Source organism: Anabrus simplex, chromosome 11 (genome assembly GCF_040414725.1).
Source record: "Anabrus simplex isolate iqAnaSimp1 chromosome 11, ASM4041472v1, whole genome shotgun sequence".
Lineage (NCBI taxonomy): Eukaryota > Metazoa > Arthropoda > Insecta > Orthoptera > Tettigoniidae > Anabrus > Anabrus simplex.
In genome coordinates this window covers 86,288,300-86,306,196 of record NC_090275.1, presented here as the reverse complement: position 1 = coordinate 86,306,196, position 17,897 = coordinate 86,288,300, and the positions used below count along the sequence as shown (strand labels likewise).

Here is a 17,897-nt window from a genome sequence, read left to right as displayed (position 1 = left end):
GGGAATGAAGTTGCTGCACGAGTTTATATATATTTGGCTTCAAGAAAATTTTGGATTACTTAAAACTGTCTTAAATTTTATTGACAAAATTTGTAGTACAATCTGTACCACATGTGTTGACTTTTCTGGGACTTGCACAAGATTCGAGATGTTTCTTAACAAGCGTCCAATTAAACTTTTAAATTTGACTGGTTTAGATTAATCGGAAGGTAACTCCTGTGCGCTCATTGGTCATTAATTTTGCGGGGCCGCTTCCAGTTGCACCATCCGGCACGAGCTAGCTTCGGGAAGCGTGTTGCAGGGTGGTTGGATTTCTGTCTTTGTCCTTATGTAGAACAGATGGGTTGTCCGGGAGCTCTGGCTTCTCTTGGGGTAAGCAAATCTTAAATTTCCTAATGTAACTTAACTTTATTTCATATCATCCCTTTTGATTTGTCACAGGGGTTTACACATTGATTTTTCTGCCAGTAAACAAATGTAAATTTTTTATGGTGTAAAGAAGGCTTTTCATCCTGTTCACATTGCTATGAGGCATGCCTTTTATAATATTTTTGTAATCTAAATTTAATTTGTCATTAAGCTTGGCCTCAGTAGTTCTGTTTCCTTTAATTTCTTTCAACCTGTATTTTTGGGTGAAGGTGGTCGCTTCACATTAAATGTATTTTACATGAAATTTTAGTACCGAGAAGACTGTAAGACTACAACTTAATTACTTCAGGGTTTCCTTTTCTATTTGGTATTCTTGTTAACGGTAGTGTTCAGTATTTTTATATTACGTCAGGTCAGGTACATCCTGCTACCATATGCGACTGTAGATAGTACTACCTGCAACTGTCTGGCCGAGTGTTGTGTAGCTGTTACCAAACCTGACAAACTAAGGGAGAACCAATGGCTATGGGCAGAGGAGTTCACCCTTAGTGGGCTTGTTAATGCCACTGTGTAGGAAATGACACATAAATTCAACTGGAAGCTATTGCCTTGCAGATGTGGCAGGGGACTACTAAAGGCAGGGAGATAACCCTGACAGAAAATCTTCTCTAACGTTAGGCCTAGCAAGTCAGTTGGAGAGTAACGGCAATCGCTTTCAACACCACCCACAGACCCACGCCAGGTATGATGGCTTACAGCCTGTAATACCAATAGTCAATGACCATCTTGCTCTTTCCATCCCAGCTGTAACGGGTAATCTTGTGACTGACTCTTTTGTTGAACAACTGCTTTTTACTACCTGCCAAGCCTTGCAATTGTGCAACAACCCCGGAGAAGACAACACACTCGAATAGTAACAATCAATGTACTGGGTTTGACTGGGAAATGTGAAGAGTTAGTGGATATCAAGAAGAGAAGGAAAATATCAATCCTAGGACTGAGTGAAACTAAATGGAAAGGTGAAAGGAAGAAAGAGTTGAGGAAAAACTATTCCCTCTACTGGAATGGTAACAACAGGGAGATGACAAATGGAGTAGGATTGATGTTGTCTAAAGAGTTAGATGGTATTACAGAGATCCAGTACATCAATGAGAGGATAAAAAAAAGGCAACAGTTCACCTTGGGAAAGAGAACCTGTGTATGAGAGTGTATGCCCCTCAGACGGGTTGCAATCAAGATGAAAAGAAAAAGTTTCTCGAAGACCTAGAAGTAATCATCAGTGAAGAGAGGGCAATCATCATCAGGGACCTTAACGCACAGCTCTGGACAGACAGGAATGACTATGAGTAGGTGATGGGACCACATGGCTATGGGAGAAGGAATTCGGAATGCGAACATCTCCTAGACTTCTGTTTGGTAGTAAAAAGCAGTTGGTTCAACAAAAGAGTCAGTCACAAGATTACCCGTTACAGCTGGGATGGAAAGAGCAAGACGGTCATTGACTATGTCATTACAGATAAAGAAAGAAGTAGGCTAGTGACTGATGTCAAGGTGATTCCAAGTGAGAACCTCAATAGACACCACCGGTTATTAGTAGCAGATCTGAAAGACATTAATGTACCAAAGATAACAACCAGGAAATTACCTAAGATTAAGGTGTGGGAACTACTACAGATTGGAAAAAGAACCGACTATCAGGACCGTATAAGAGGACAACTGCCTACGGAAGAAGTGGACAGTGGTGAGGTAGAGTGGACAAGATTTAAAAACACCTTGATAAAAGAAGCAAAAGAGGTTTGTGGGAAGACAAGTGTGAGAGTAAGGGAAAAAGAGACACCCTGGTGGAATGAGAGAGCAAGATCCTCAATAAAGGAAAGGAACATAGCACAAAAAGAACGAGATAGGGAGAAATCCAAGCCAGAAGAGATAAGGGACGAGGGGAAGATCAGAGACCTCGAGGAAGTTTACCAGGACAAGAAAATGAGAGTTAAAAGAGTAGTAGAAGAGAAGAAGGTAAAGGGCGGGAGAAATTTAGTCAAAAACCGAAGGAAGACAGCAGAGGCAATATGAAACTATTGTTCAGAGTGATCAAAAACAAAAGGAATTCAGCTGAAACCATCAAAGTAATTGAGGATCCTAATGGAAACCTGGCCAGAAAAGAAGAGAACATCAGAGAGGTTCTGAGGAATCATTCTGATCACCTATTGAACAGGACAGAAGCGGATCAGAGAACAAAAGAACCAGCTGTTGAAACCTGCACAGAGGTACCTCCCATTACATGGGCAGAAACAGAAGTAGCTTTTAAGAAGATGCCGCAAGGGAAATCCCCAGGAATTGATGAAGTCATGCCACAGACATGATTACAGCAGCAGGAGTCCAGGGTTTACAGTGGCTACACAGAGTGCTCAATGCACTTTGGAAAGATGGCAAGATACCTACTGATTGGAGCAAGGGTGTCATTATCCCCTTGTTTAAGATAGGAAATCACCGAAAATGCTCCAACTACTGGGGAATAACACTTTTCTCATAGGCTTAAGATTCTGGAGAAAATCTTAGAGCAGATTGCGAGTCATTTTAGAGCCACAGTTTGAAGAGGAACAGTATGGCTTCTGGCCTAACAGGTCCACAACAGAACTAATCTTCAGGTGTCTGTATGTTAATGGAAAAATATTGGGAAAAAGGCAAAGATCTGTTTATGGTTTTCCTTGACATTGAGAAGGCATATGACAGCACTGCAAGAGAGAAGATATGGGAATGCCTGAGAAAAAGGAATGTGCCAGAGGGACTGGTGAGGAAAGTTCAGTTGCTGTATGAGAACTGTACCAGCTGTACGCAATTGGGAGATGGACATTCATCCTGGTTCAAAACTGAAAGTGAAGTCCAGCAAGGCAGTGCACTCTTCCCATCATTGTTTATCACCATCATGGATGACATAATGAAGAACATCAAGAAAACCTCTGGTGAACTAAATGCAATGGCCTTTGCCGATGATGTTATGATCTGGGGAGAAACAGAGGAACAAGTAGTACAGTCGAGACTCAATGAATGGAAGGTTAAGTTCCAGGAGTTCAATTTCAAGATAAGCGAACTCAAAACAGTAGTGATAGCAATAAACAGAGAGGGATGACCAGCGAACATACTGCTAGAAAACCATCCACTAGAAAGTGTGGAAAACTTTACATACCTCGGCAGTGTTATATCTCAAGATACACTAACCACAAAGGAGGTGGCAAATAGAGTGCAGAAGAGCTCTCACTTTTACCAGCAAGTACGAACACTCCTCTGGGATCCCAAAGTACCAACAAAATCAAAGCTGGTGATGTTCAATCAGTACTTCATACCAATCTTAACCTATGGTACTGAAACCTGCACCCTGCACTAGGAATGACTCATCAAGGTTGCAGGCATCTGAGATGGAAGTTCCTTAGGTCCACAATTCAAAAAACCATATAAGACAAGTGGGGATCGAAGGGGTAGTATGTGGTCCTGTGGGTGCACTTCTTGCTGATGGGAATGTACTAGCAAAACACAGGAAATGCCATTTATTTCTACCAAGTCCGATACATGCACGTCCATGCCGTGGCCTCTGGGCAATGGGTACATTCTTTAAGGTACACGGCTAAGTCATGTAAGGGCAGAAAGCGAGTTCCTGATACTTAAATGGGGACCAATCAGCTAAGGGAGACAACCCTAACAGAAAACATCGGTCCTCCAGGATTGCTGGGGGTTGGAGCAAGGCTAACAACCTCGCTCCGGAAAACAAACTGTTGCGAAGCCCCAGAATATGCCTCGGAATGGTGGATTTAATAGACGACGAGCTAAGCTAAAGGCAATGGACTATGCAATTGGTACATGGAATGTACGCACACTTCTACGAGCCGGAGCACTGAAAGTACTGATGCAGAAACTAGAAGTCAACAAAGTGGACATAGCAGCCTTACAAGAAACTAGATGGTCAGGAAGGGATGAGATCTGGGACACCAAAACCCACACAATTTTCAGTAGTGGGAAGCCAAGGAATACACAAGAAGGAGGAGTAGCATTTATAGTACGAAAACAAGCTAAAGATGATGTATTACAGTTTTTGGCAGTAAATGAAAGATTGGCAACACTGAGTGAAAAATGCGATTCTACAACTTAACAATTGTAAATGTATATGCACCAACGGAAGACAAGGAACAGATAGTCAAGGATCAGTTCTATTCTGAACTGGAACAAGTGCTAGATTCAATCCCATCAAACGATGCTAAGATGATAATAGGAGACCTAAATGTACAAATTGGGAAGGAGGAGATATATCAAGGAATAATAGGGATCCATAGTTTACACAACAATACTAATGATAATGGACAGAGATTACTTGACCTTGCTACCAGTAGAAACATGAAAGTGATGTCAACTTGTTTCCCTCATAAGGAGGTACACAAGCAAACATGGATATCGCCGGATGGAAAGACCTGTAATCAAATAGACCATGTTGAGCTTAAAAGTTATGCTATACAAAACCCTCATTCGCAGTATAGTGATGTATGGAAGTGAAACGTGGACCCTCCCAAAGAAAGCCGTGGAGAAGATAGATTCCTTCGAAAGGAAAATCCTGAGGAGAATTTACGGACCCATTTGCGTACAAGGGGAATCGAGAATTAGATATAACAATAAACTATATTCCCTGTATGTATGGGGAGGCACCCCTGTCGCATGCCATTTGAATGAAGAGACTTAAATGGGCAGGTCATCTAATTAGGATGGAAGAACACCTAATCCCAAAGAAGGTATTCTTAGGAGACTTTGGAGGCCTGTGGGAAGGCCACGTAACAGATGGGAAGATGGTGTACATCAGCACGCAGCACATATCGTCAATATCCGGAATTGGAGAGTAGCTGCACGAGATCGACAAGTTTGGCGTAGAGCAACTGGGGAGGCCATGACCCGAAAACGGGCCGTCGCGCCATAGGTAAGGTAAGGTATATAAGACAAGTTGAGGAATGATGTGGTTCGGAAGGAACCTGGGATTGTTACATCAGATCAACATGTCCAGACTGAGGTGGTTTGGGCATGTAATGAGGATAGAGCCAACAAGGACAGCATATGTTAACTTGGAGCAACATGTGGCAGGGAAACAGATGGTGGGAAGACAAAGAACCCAATGGATGGACATTGCAGACCGGGGAAGGACACTGGAGAACGTCATTAACAACAGCACTTATCTCAATAAGACTGAATGGAAGAGGCTCGCCAACAGCAGTCGGGAAACTGGAACTGTAAAATGATGATGATGATGATAATGTTTTTATAATAAATATTTTCTGTAAGTAGATATTAACTAAATTATTCTTTGTTTGAAGTTTCGGCCACCAAAGTTCTTCGTTCCATGACCTTGTAGGGTTCCTTCCACTTTCTACTTAGTTTTTGTGCATTTTACTTTGTTTAATTTTGATTTTACAAGATGATTTTTAACTATTCTTAAATTGTATTTAATGGCAAAATGTATCCCACAACAACTAAGTTTATATCTCCTTTGCTTGTTTATTATTTTAATGTTTTTGTGTGTATTATGTTACCACATTGTATACTAATTACTTTAGTACTAGAATTATAATAGTATCAGGAGGAAAGCACATCACCAGGGTCTGAAAAGGCAATCATAATTGAGAGATTTATCTCAGAGTATCATAAAATTGAAAGGAATTTTTCATTGAATTAATATAATGCACGCTGGGATTGGAACATTTTATCTTTACAGAGGGGATTATCATTGTACTGGTAATCGTTATATGGAGATTTCACTGTAACTAAATTTTAAATACAAGGATCATTCCAAAACTAATGTACCACTTATTAAAATAAATAAATATTGCATCTGGATTAAAGCCACTTTATATTAACAAGATACACTATTTATTTATTTTAGTAAATGACAATAAGCAATGAAAACCTACATTCGTTAATGTACCACTTGTTTTAACATAGCCATTTTTTCTTCATAGAAACACCTTTACTACTTGCTTTAAAATTTAGTTCAACCAGTTCCCACATGTGGTGAGGTTGTAGCACTTGATATCTGTCAAAATCAACAACAGACTTCCTGTTTTGTGAGCACGAGATGATGGGAGGTATCTACAAGAGGTTGAAACAAGTGTATGGAGACAATGCTGTTGGCTGCAGTACAGTAAGTCACAGAGCACAGAGGTTACTGGGCAACAAAATGCCCATCAAGATTGAAGATTCTCCTTGCAGTGGTAGACTGCACATTACACAAACACCTAACATTGCGTAGCATGTCAACAATTATAAGCAAAATGTCACACGAATTGGGATTTGGGGAAGAATCTGTGTAGGAATACTGGAATAGCTAGAGTTGGAAAAAAGGTTTGTTCCAGGTGGGTTCCAAGGATGTTGACAGCTACTCGTTTAGAAACAAGAAAGACCATGTGCATCGAACTCTTGATTGCTATACGAAAATAGTGCAAATGACTTCCTTCAAAGAATAGTGACAGTTGCACCATTTTAAACCATCATGCAAATTCACCTCAAAAAATGAACTTCAAAAGGTTGTCTTCAACAGGCAAAATGATGGCCACTATTTTGCGGGATTTGGAGGAAAACCAGCTTGAAGTGGCATTATGTGCATAAAGGATACATATATATGAGTTATTCAAATACAAACCCTGAGTTTTCCACTTCCGCAGATATGTCAGGACAGTTTATTGGGTGATGGCAATGTTGCCCTTAACATTTTGCCACTGCCAGGAATAGTTCTTGTACGCTCCTTACTGACATGTCTAATGGAAGATTTCAGTGCAGAGATCCCATTAACTCGTAAATGCGCAGTTGCTCGCTATATATTCATTTAGAAAGTTGAGTACTGTTATATCTGTTTTATGAGTTTGCAAAAGTGAACATTTACGGTACTTCTTCCTTGCACATGAACTTGCTAGGTGCTGCTAGTGCAGCAATATTCAACCATCTTTTTGGTGTATCAGTGGATTTTTAATCTTTGTTGTCAAGACAATATTAGTATTAAATATGGTCAACTGTGAAGTTATCTTGGAGTGTTTTAAAACTCTGTTCCTGCCACAACCAAGAGGCATGCCCCATACATATTTGCTTCTTGCTTATGGCAGAAATTGAGTTGCCGTCAGAGAGGGAAAAACTGCGAACTTCCAGATTTGTGTGTGTCAGGAGCGCTGTACCAAACTTGATGCAAATAATACCTCCACCGCATCCTTTCACCACCAGATTTTGAAAACAATTTACACAGATTATTTGGTATATACAGTATTTTTTATATGTGTTTTGGTTGTCAAAGCAATATTTCTACATAAAACAAGAAATCCTTAAGATTGATATAAATGAAATAACCGAAGGAAATGTTAGAATGGTTGTTTCTTACTGGTCCACAAATACAAGATTTTGACTGTCATGTGTGAGATCAATATATACAGGACACCTGTCAACCCTATTCTATTCTCTGTAAAGAAATCTAATAAGCAAAAGGAAAGCACTCACTTTATTTTCTCCCTTCCTTGGAGCCAAGTCATACTGCTGAGATCTCCATAGGTGGTTACATGACTGTAGGCATGTGGAGAATCTATTACTGGCAAGGCATCCAACAGCAAGTGACGATAACTGCCCCACTGTCCATTTTTTAATACGTTCACAGCCAGATCCTTGTCCAGCTGCGTAGAATAGAAAGGAAGTGTAGGATCAAATGATGGGGCATCCTTATCCAGGGTAAAGACACACCTAGAACACCGAGAATACCATATATATAAAATTATAATTTCATCCATAAACTTGATCTTTGCTTCATATTCATATTTATCTCAGATTACATGCACAAAAGTTGAAAACAGGTTCAGTTTGTTTTTTGTTTGTGTCAACATTACACTAAAATAGCGGAAGAAATTTTCTCAAAATTTAGTATTTAGGTTCAAGGGTTAGACAAAGTGTGCACTAGGTTGTATATGTTATTTGATGGATATAGAGTGGGGTACCAACATTAAGAGAGCCAAAACAGGAAATGTCAAATTTCTTCTTTAATATTAACCATATTGAAAAAACAGGACATATATATTTATTACACTGTAACACTTCCTAGATTTAGAGGTTGCCTAAAAGCCCAAGTATACTTAAAACCAACTAACATTGTGTAATGGAAAAAGAAAGAAAAGTCTATTGAATTTTTGGAAATCACCAAAGATGGTTTCTTAAAATGTTTATGTAAAAAGGTAATATCTAATCCTTTATGTTTCATGTATTTGCACCTTGAGCAGAATAATAACAGAGATATTTACAATTACCAGTATTATATACTGTATTTCACAAAATTTCAAATATCTCTGGAATTAACAGTTCTAAGGAGTGTCCATAACAATGTATGTCCCAACCCTTGCCCCACTGCTCTACAGGGTCTGGTATGAAGTGAGATGAATCTTTTTATGACTGGATGCCCTTACTGGTGTCAACCTCATCAGAGGAATTAATAAGATCAAATGAATGACATTATGATATTAGGAAGGGAGAGGGTGAAACACAGTGCCAGCACATAGCCTGCTTCTGTTGAATAGCACTAAGGGGTCTGCTCAAGGCTTAATATATCCATCCGGTGGACAAATCTCCATCAATAGCGGGGATTCTGTAGAACACAGAGGTGAAAGAAGGTGCGGGCATGAATGGGTGGATACAAAAGAAAGAAGATTAATTTAAAACTTTAAAAATTTGAGATATATTTCTTTCTCCTTTTTTTTTTTCTTTTCTTTTCAAACCTTACACTTTACTAAGCAAATGACAATAAATTACGTACAAGTTCTAGCTCGTGAGCTTGAGTAACAATATTTGAAAAATCTGGAATAATCAAATAACAACCATTTAACAACCTGAGCTTCAGGCTCCCTAATTACAAATTTAACAAGAGCACTACTGCTCCCTACACCCAACATTCAAGAAGACTGACATACAGAATTTACAATGATAGAAAAAGAGCATCTTTGCTCCACTCAATTACCGACTAAGAGACTTTTCTCCCAAAATTTTCAGGTTTTACAAGTTGCTTTACATCGCACCGACACAGATAAGTCTTATAGCGACGATGGGTCAGGAAGGGGTTAGGAGTGGGAAGGAACCGGCCGTGGGCTTAATTAAGGTACAGCAACAGCATTTGCCTGGTGTGAAAATGGGAAACCACGGAAAACCATCTTCAGGGCTGCCGACAGTGGGGTTCGAACCCACTATCTCCCGAATACTGGCCGCACTTAAGCGACTGCAGCTATTGAGTTCGGTAATTTACAAGTTTAGGCCTTTTAAAGGCACACTCTACATTTAATAAAACCAACGGTAGACACTGTCTCATCTGCTCAACAGTCGAAATTACATGAAGATAGTTAACTTTAACAGGGGCAATAAGTGCCCATTCTACGTGGCCTTAGTCAAAAAAGAAGAAAAGGTTAAAGTTACTGGCTAAAAATCAAAATGTTAGGACCCAAACACTTGCACTCCTTGAAATTCACACGAAAAATACTTAAAACCCTATGTGGGCTTATGGCCAAAAGTTACAGAGGCTAAGCCTATACTACGGAAGTGACTAGATGGAGAGAAATATTTAAGTTACAAAATTCACGAGATAGATTTTAAAGATTACAAAATCATAGTCACCAAGTTGAAGGTGAATACAAGAGAGTTCACACTCTTTATTCCCTAAGTTAGACTAAAGTCCTTAGACTTATTTGAAATTTACATGTAAAGTTTGAAATTCACATTAATAAAGAATTTTGAAACCTTCCTCTCAAAGTAACTTCCTGAGGCTATTGCATGTTTACGAACGGTCTGCCATTACCTTGAGCTGATGGGCCTTCTGAAGATGGACAAGGTAGCCCCCGCCTCCTCTATGAGCACACTCTGAACCTCTTGACTGGAGCGATCACTAAGACAACATGGCCTGAACGGTCCCAGCTTTTATAGTGGAGAGGAAGTTTTCAGATTTTTCTTGGCCAAGGCCCTGACACACCCACAATTCCTATAGGTTAATTTAATAAATATACAAATATTTCTTATTGGTTGAAATATTAAATTGGCAAGCCGGCCCCGTGGTGTAGGGGTAGCGTGCCTGCCTCTTATCCGGAGGTCCCGGGTTCGATTCCCGGCCAGGTCTGGGATTTTTACCTGGTCCTGAGAGCTGGTTCGAGGTCTACTCAGCCTACGTGATTAGAATTGAGGAGCTATCTGACAGTGAGATAGCGGCCCCGGTCTAGAAAGCCAAGAATAACGGCCGAGAGGATTCGTCTTCCTGACCACATGACACCTCGTAATCTGCAGGCCTTCGGGCTGAGCAGCGGTCACTTGGCAGGCCAAGGCCATTCAAGGGCTGTAGTGCCATGGGGTTTGGTTTGTTTTTATTAAGTTGGCAGGAAGAGATAGAAGTGTTGATAACTTTAGAACACCAAAAAAAAATTAAAAACAATTCAGTTTGACCAACTAATGAATACAAAATTTTATCTAGAATTTTAACTGACCATCCTCTCATAAAAGGGACCACCTAGGTTGACATTAGAGACCTCTGTCGAAAAGTGTCCAAACTTCTTTTACCAAGTAGCTTGACGCCGAAGTTATAGATGGTCTTCTCAAAGGCACTTAATTTAAATCCATGGGGCGGGTGTCCCTCCAGTACAGTATTCAAAATGATGCACACATGAAATGCTGTCAATTATCTACACTGTTTTATTTACAAATTATATATACATTATACACACACACTAATGAACTACTACCTTGAACTGACTCAAAGAAGAAGAAGAAGAAGAAGAAGAAGAAGAAGAAGAAGAAGACTGCCATATTAGCATGTCAACCAATTACCAACACAACAAAATCACAACACGAGTTCACACACTGAATTTGACTAGTGACTTTCGCTAATAAGTCAATTCAACTCCCAAGACTGGCTCTTTGTATACATTGCCAGTCCAGGCTTCTAGAAAAGTATGACACAACATGTTTTTCTCGTATCTTCTCAAGTCTCCAATAACCTATATACAAATGGATAGAATGTTCTATAAGACTCTAGTGACAAAGGTGTGTTGTCCTAGAATATTACCCTGTGTTGCACAACATTACATTGGGTTTTATACATTATATTTACAGGTAATAATATATACTTTTAGTTACATGTTCTTGCATTAAATAAAGTCATATTAACATACATACAGCAGAAGTGTTGTGATATAACCTCACATGTTTTGTTACACAAGACAGATCATACAACACACAAATAATAAATGATACAACCATGATTTATACCAAATAAAGTCCATACATAAGTACATAAATAATAATACTAATAGACATAAACAACTTCAGAGCCACATCTCACAAATAATAATAATAATAATAATAATAATAATAATAATAATAATAATAATAATAATAATAATAATAATAATAATAATAATAGATGTCACCGGTGTGTCATCAAAAAAGGACAGCAGAACTGCATTTTTGTCATCAAGAAAGGAGAGCAGAATATTATTTTTGTTTGTAATATTTTAGTATTGTAAAAAATGAATAAATAAAGACTCTGACTCTGCTGGAATTTTTATGTAACTGGAAGAAAATATTAATTTGAATATGTTTGTAATATTGTTTTACAAAAATGTAATTTAGGGAAACCTCAAGAAGGGGAGTTATGAAATTTGAATATTTTTAACATTGCAAAAGTGATTAAGTGACCTGTATATCAAGAATTATAATTTTGTAACGTTTGAAAAATTTTGTAAGGTGCTTTAATTTTGAGGCATCCTATACCGCACATACGGTTTCCAATGATGAAAACTGTGTCACAATAGGAATATTTGAGATGTGTGAAACTGCTATCGTAAACTGACCATACATGGTCATACAATTGGATTGGTCAAAATAACGGCCTTTCCAATTGGTGAAAAACAAATGGGAATCTAGAGGAATTCAGTGTCCTGTTGGCTGTTTGTGATCAGGCCATTTCCAGCCTCCTGCCAGCTTTGTGTGTGTGATGCGAGTTCTTGGTGCCATTTCCATCCGACCGCCCTAGCGAGCGTTCGCGTTCGGGGCCTAGTTCCCCTCAGGAACTCCTGACCTTCTTAGTAAGTGCTATTTCTATGCTTTTCTGATTATGTTTGATTTTATTTCATTCCTTCCGTGTTTCGGTATTTTCTCGTTTAATGTAATTTTCAATGTTTTAAATTCAACGTGTGAGTTTGCCCTAGATTCCCGTCCTCATTAATTTCACTTTAAGAATGATGCTGTTTTCTGCAGACAGTCACCTGCATTTTGCTTTTGACAGTACATTGTAATTCAGTATCACCTTACTATGTTAAACAGTGTGTTTTGCAGATTTACTTAAGTATCCTGATTATGTCTTGATTTCAGTTTCATGGACCTGTATCTTTTGTTAAAGTCTATTTAAACATCCTTGGTTTTAATATATTATGGATCTGCTAATCTGCAATTCTTTTATTTGTTTCTTTTGAAGTTGTATTTTGTTAATTTTAATATAGTTGAGCTAGAGGGTGATTCTTGTGAACCTTTTCTTCCCCATAACATCATACCTTCCTGCAGACCTCAATAGGACCCCTGCACGTTCTACAATCCTTCCTCAGTTGTCATTATTAGGCCTGTAAGTGTTCCCTTGCATATGGTTCAATTTTGCATATTTATAAGTTATCCATCACGCTTCCAACTTTAGATGTGAAACCGCTGCTATTCTGATATTTTACTTTTTCCCTATTCATATTATTATTAAGTGTCAACTTTATTAATATTATTATTATTTTCCAAGTTTATTTTCATATTATTTATTATTATAGTTTTCTTATTTTCATATCATTATTATTAGTTCGTGTATGCGCGCGTATCATCTTGAGTGCGGCTACAATAATAATAACAACAACAACACCTACTAATAGAGCTCAATATTTCTACTATCTACCCACGGGTTTAGAGATCTTTTTCCAAGTTATACTAGTCCATTACACACTTGCATCACACTGTGGAGACGTTTGGAATTTGGCAGGCAAGCTAGTGATTAGAAATTGAACATCGCCACCTGTGCTACCCTGCTGGTCAAATTTTTTCGACCAATTGGATTGAAATGGCCATCAGGAAGGCTTGGAGTGTACATAACAATAATCTATCTATATATATAATGCTAACGTGAATGTTTCACAAAACTCAAGCTCGTAAACCAGAGGGAGTTAAAAGTTGTGGTTTGTACCAAAATCTTCCAAGTCATCACAATAGTACATGAAAAATGTTGCATTTCTTGAGAAGTCAACGGAAATATTTTTATTTTCAAGATCAAATAATTAAACGATCACTCCAATAACTGCAGGCGAAGGCTTACCCTAACCTGCAATACATTCTATACTTAGCAGGTTGCTTAGCAACTAATACTTTCATTATGATTACTACCCGTCAAGCTAGAGTATACACTTCCTCTAATGATGGAGGAATACTATTCTCTGCTAGATACTCTTGGATTCTCTGACCTTCCCCAGCTTCTGAATATACTCAACAGATGGCAGAACATTCCTAATAACTTACATGCTCCTAACAGAAAACATTGGTGCACACACAAACAGGAAGGTATCAAGTCGACCAGCCTTCTATATGACCATTACCAGTAATAAAGCTCAGAGACAAACTCTTGAAAAAGTGGGTGTCTACTTACCCGAACCAGTGTTCAGTCATGGCCAATTATATGTTACAGTATCTCTGGCAAGATCGTTTTAAAAACGTTAAGATCCAGATACGCCAAAATGCTTGAAGCACAGTGAATACTGTATGGAAAGAAGTGTTATAAACTAGGTACATTACGAATAAATCATGTACCAGTATTAAATGTTCATAGAACTATTGCATATGAAGACAAGTTATCTGACCTGTTTATAAGGAATGCTGCAGAGCAGCATGAGTCCACTGGTAATAATTAGAGGCACCTATTTTTCACAAAGTGCACAATTGCAAAATTTTTGGAAACTTTACAAATTTGGCTCAAAATGCGAAAGTATGTTTAAGCAAAATTCCAAAATAACTGACGACATTATGTGGAATTACCCTTCGATCCAACAAGCATAATGAAAGGTGATTTAGAAAATGAACTCTCTCATCTCATAAAGCAAATTCCCATTCTACAAGAACCTTCAACATCAGAATATCTTCAGCCATACACAGTTTTTAGAGAACTAGTTGGTCGTTCATGTAGAGCGGGTAAAGATATTGATGTGATTGCCATTCTTCTTTCCTCGAAGTCAGAATAAATGGGCATTTTGTGCAAGCTGCAGTGAAGGCTTTATGGATCCTGGTCAGTAATGTGAGAGGTCATTTTCAATGTAACGTACTATGATGTCTGGCAAGAGAACATTCCTATCTCTGTCTTTTTATACTGATGTGTAAATTATGTACGTACACTAGGCCCTATGTCTTGTTAAAGTGACAGGATAATTTTTTTCTTAACATTCCTGCTTTGATATATGCAATATGTGCTTTTTAGCACAAGCATAAATCTCATGTTTCTTGTACATATGTAAAAAAAAAATATGTTTTATTGAAAATTTACTATTAACTACCATTTGGTTAAGTTTTATTACTGAAATGTGGAAACAAAATTTAGTGAAATTATTGATGAAATAAAATGAAAATAGCAAAAAATAAACCAAAATAACAGTTTAAAATGATGAAATTAGGCATAAAGAAATCAACACAAACAGGTGCCTTTAGTAATAGCAAATCCAATTTCCATCCAACCCTGTATGAGGGAGACAGCTGTTTTCAAAATCATCCAGAAATTTGGCTCTTGGCTCCATGATTTCTAACACAGGAAGATGTTTGGAAAAAAAGGAAAAACAAGAAAAGAAAAAAAAGCATGGCCAAAGCAGCCACCAGAGAGCTGATCTGATATGATGACATCAGAATGGAACTGGAAGTGGACTCAACAGAAGAGAAGCTAAGGACTTTGAGACCAACATGGTATGGAGATGTAAAGTTAATGCCTGGCATAAGAACCCATGTAACGATCTAACTGGTGAGAATGGTTGTTACCCTGATTGTTTTTATGAACTTCAAAGCAAAGTGGAAATTAGCAGTGATGCGGAAAGTATGTGAAAGAAGTAATTGGGCTGGGAAATTGACTTTTCAACCTAAAAACGTTAAAAACAAGAACACGGATTTCCACAATATCACCAGTTGAACTGCATAGAGCTGATCATAATGCTGTCATTGCTCAGTTAGAGGATGATCTATCAACAATGTGCAAGTTTGTCTCAAAGATCAAAATACTTGATCAGCCAATACCAGAACACCCAGGAACAGTGAATATCACAACTGGTGGAGAAAATCTTGTTTGCTTATCTAGGCAATGTCCTCTCATCTAAAAGTGATATTGATGCTTCAGCCATACACAGTTTTTAGAGAACTAGTTGGTCGTTCATGTAGAGCAGGTAAAGATATTGATGTGATTGTCATTCTTCTTTCCTTGAAGTCAGAATAAATGGGCATTTAGTGAAAGCTGCAGTGAAGGCTTTATGGATCCTGGTCAGTAATGTCAGTAAGTGTTGGTGCATACTTTGAGTGTCTAAGAAACTAAGTGTCTAACAGTCACAACACCAATAAAACAACTAAATCCTGATGTATAATTTAGTAGTTATTCCAGCGTTGCTGTATGGATGTGAATAGCGGACATCATATAGAGAACACAAAAAAGAAGCTTGAGAAATAACTTCAGCGCTGTCTACGAAGGATTCTAGAAATAAAATGGCAAGGCTGGTACACTAATGTTAGTGTGGTGGAAGACGCTCAGATGACAAGCAGTGAAGCCACGATAATTAGACAGCAGCTGCACTGGATAGGCTATGTGATCCAAAATTCAATCTTACATATTTTTTCTGAGCTTACAGAAGGAAACCGTAACAAAGGAGGACCAAGGAAACATTATACAGATGTTGCAAAAGCCTGCCTTTAATCAATGCTCGGGAAAATTTAGACTTGGATTGAACATTATGGAGGAAATCTACCTATAATGGTAGAAATATTCAAAGCCAACCACTGACTCGCTGTAGCAGATAGATGACAGACACAGACAATTTCCCACAAACAGGCATTTTCAGAAATATCTGCAAGCACTGTGAAAGAATATGCAGCTCTCTTACTGGACCATTCAGCAGTCCATACATTCTACAGGCTTTGAAATTATCAAGCCCGTAACTTCTACCAGCTGAGCATAAGATTTAATTTTAAATACCTGCCCACAATTTTTATGGGCTTGTTTCTTGCTTCTTGCTTTTTGGTATTATGCAGTAACAATTTCTGCCACTAGATGGAATTTGACATCAGATTTTGTGATCATTTTCATGAATCAAGGATACAGTGCAGAGAGGCAAAAGAATGTAATGTATCAAATGCAACTGAAGAAGTAAAGATGGCACAAAAAAGGCTAAGAAAAGAGGAAATACCTAAGGCAGAAGGCAGTAGTGAAACAGATGAAATGGGAGATATTACTGGAGTGTTTGAAGGTTATGTATCACAAATAATTTCAGGTAGGCCTTAACTGTAACATTCTGAGGTTGAGTGGTTGCAGAGTAGGCTTCAGCCTACAAGTGGTCATGGCTGGTCCATGGTCCAATCGCTCTGCATTCCGACTGACCAAGAGCAGAGGATCTGTGACCACGGCTGTATTGTGACTCTACACCTCTGCATTTGGGAGACAAAGAGTTGCTGGTCCCCACCATTGGCTATCCTTAGAATGTGTGGTTTTCCATTCTCCTGCACTAAGGTAAATGTCAGGACAGTTCCTAGTGTAGACCACAGCTGCCAACCCTCTCACCTTCACCACAAGTCTCCTCCACTACATATCTCCTGACCTGGGAGACAATGTCACCATGTAAGAGGCCCAACTCCCCCTTCAGGGGAGCAATGAAAACTTTGTAGTGGTAGTAGTAACATTTTGAATATAATGAATATTTAATCTTTATGACGGCATTGTACTCGAAATAGACTTTCAATATATACAATAAGGACAACTGGACACTTTTCAGTTTTGCATCAGATGCTCCTACAAGTTGAGCTATGTGGCTTAGGTCACATTTGTTCTGTTGGAAAGGATCTAAGCTACAGGCCCGACACTAGTGGCACCCAAACCTAAAAACTTTCGGTTTCACTGTAGCTTCTCTCTAGGTTTGAATATAACTACTCAAAGTTTACACCTAGGCTTTGTAATGAAACTGATGATGAGTGACACAATTTACTGCACCAAGAAATAATATGATAGCTTGTGAATTATTCAGTTGGTGGCATATAATTAGTTAATACATGGATTGTATTACTTTTGTAACCTGTACTTAGGATTAACAGAGCCAGCAAGTGGATGAACTCAAACTATGAACCTTGCCATATGATCACGCGACTAGCAGTGCATGGCTTTCACCACAAGGTGTTAACAGAAAATAAGTACCACCAACCAGATTTGAACTGCTTGTGTACCTAGGTATACTGTGTGAGAAACTAAG

At 38.4% G+C, this 17,897-nt stretch overlaps 1 protein-coding gene across 2 annotated transcripts in view; it reads right to left on the bottom strand.

Annotated features, from left to right (window-relative positions):
- The window catches only part of LOC136883437 (fatty acid synthase), an 844,467-nt gene that overhangs the window by 282,727 nt on the left and 543,843 nt on the right, over positions 1 to 17,897 (bottom strand). For both annotated transcript variants that reach the window (XM_068229660.1, XM_068229661.1), the window contains one exon: positions 7,879 to 8,115. In XM_068229660.1, the coding sequence (XP_068085761.1) occupies positions 7,879 to 8,115 (237 nt within the window). The remainder of the gene's footprint in view (positions 1 to 7,878; positions 8,116 to 17,897) is intronic.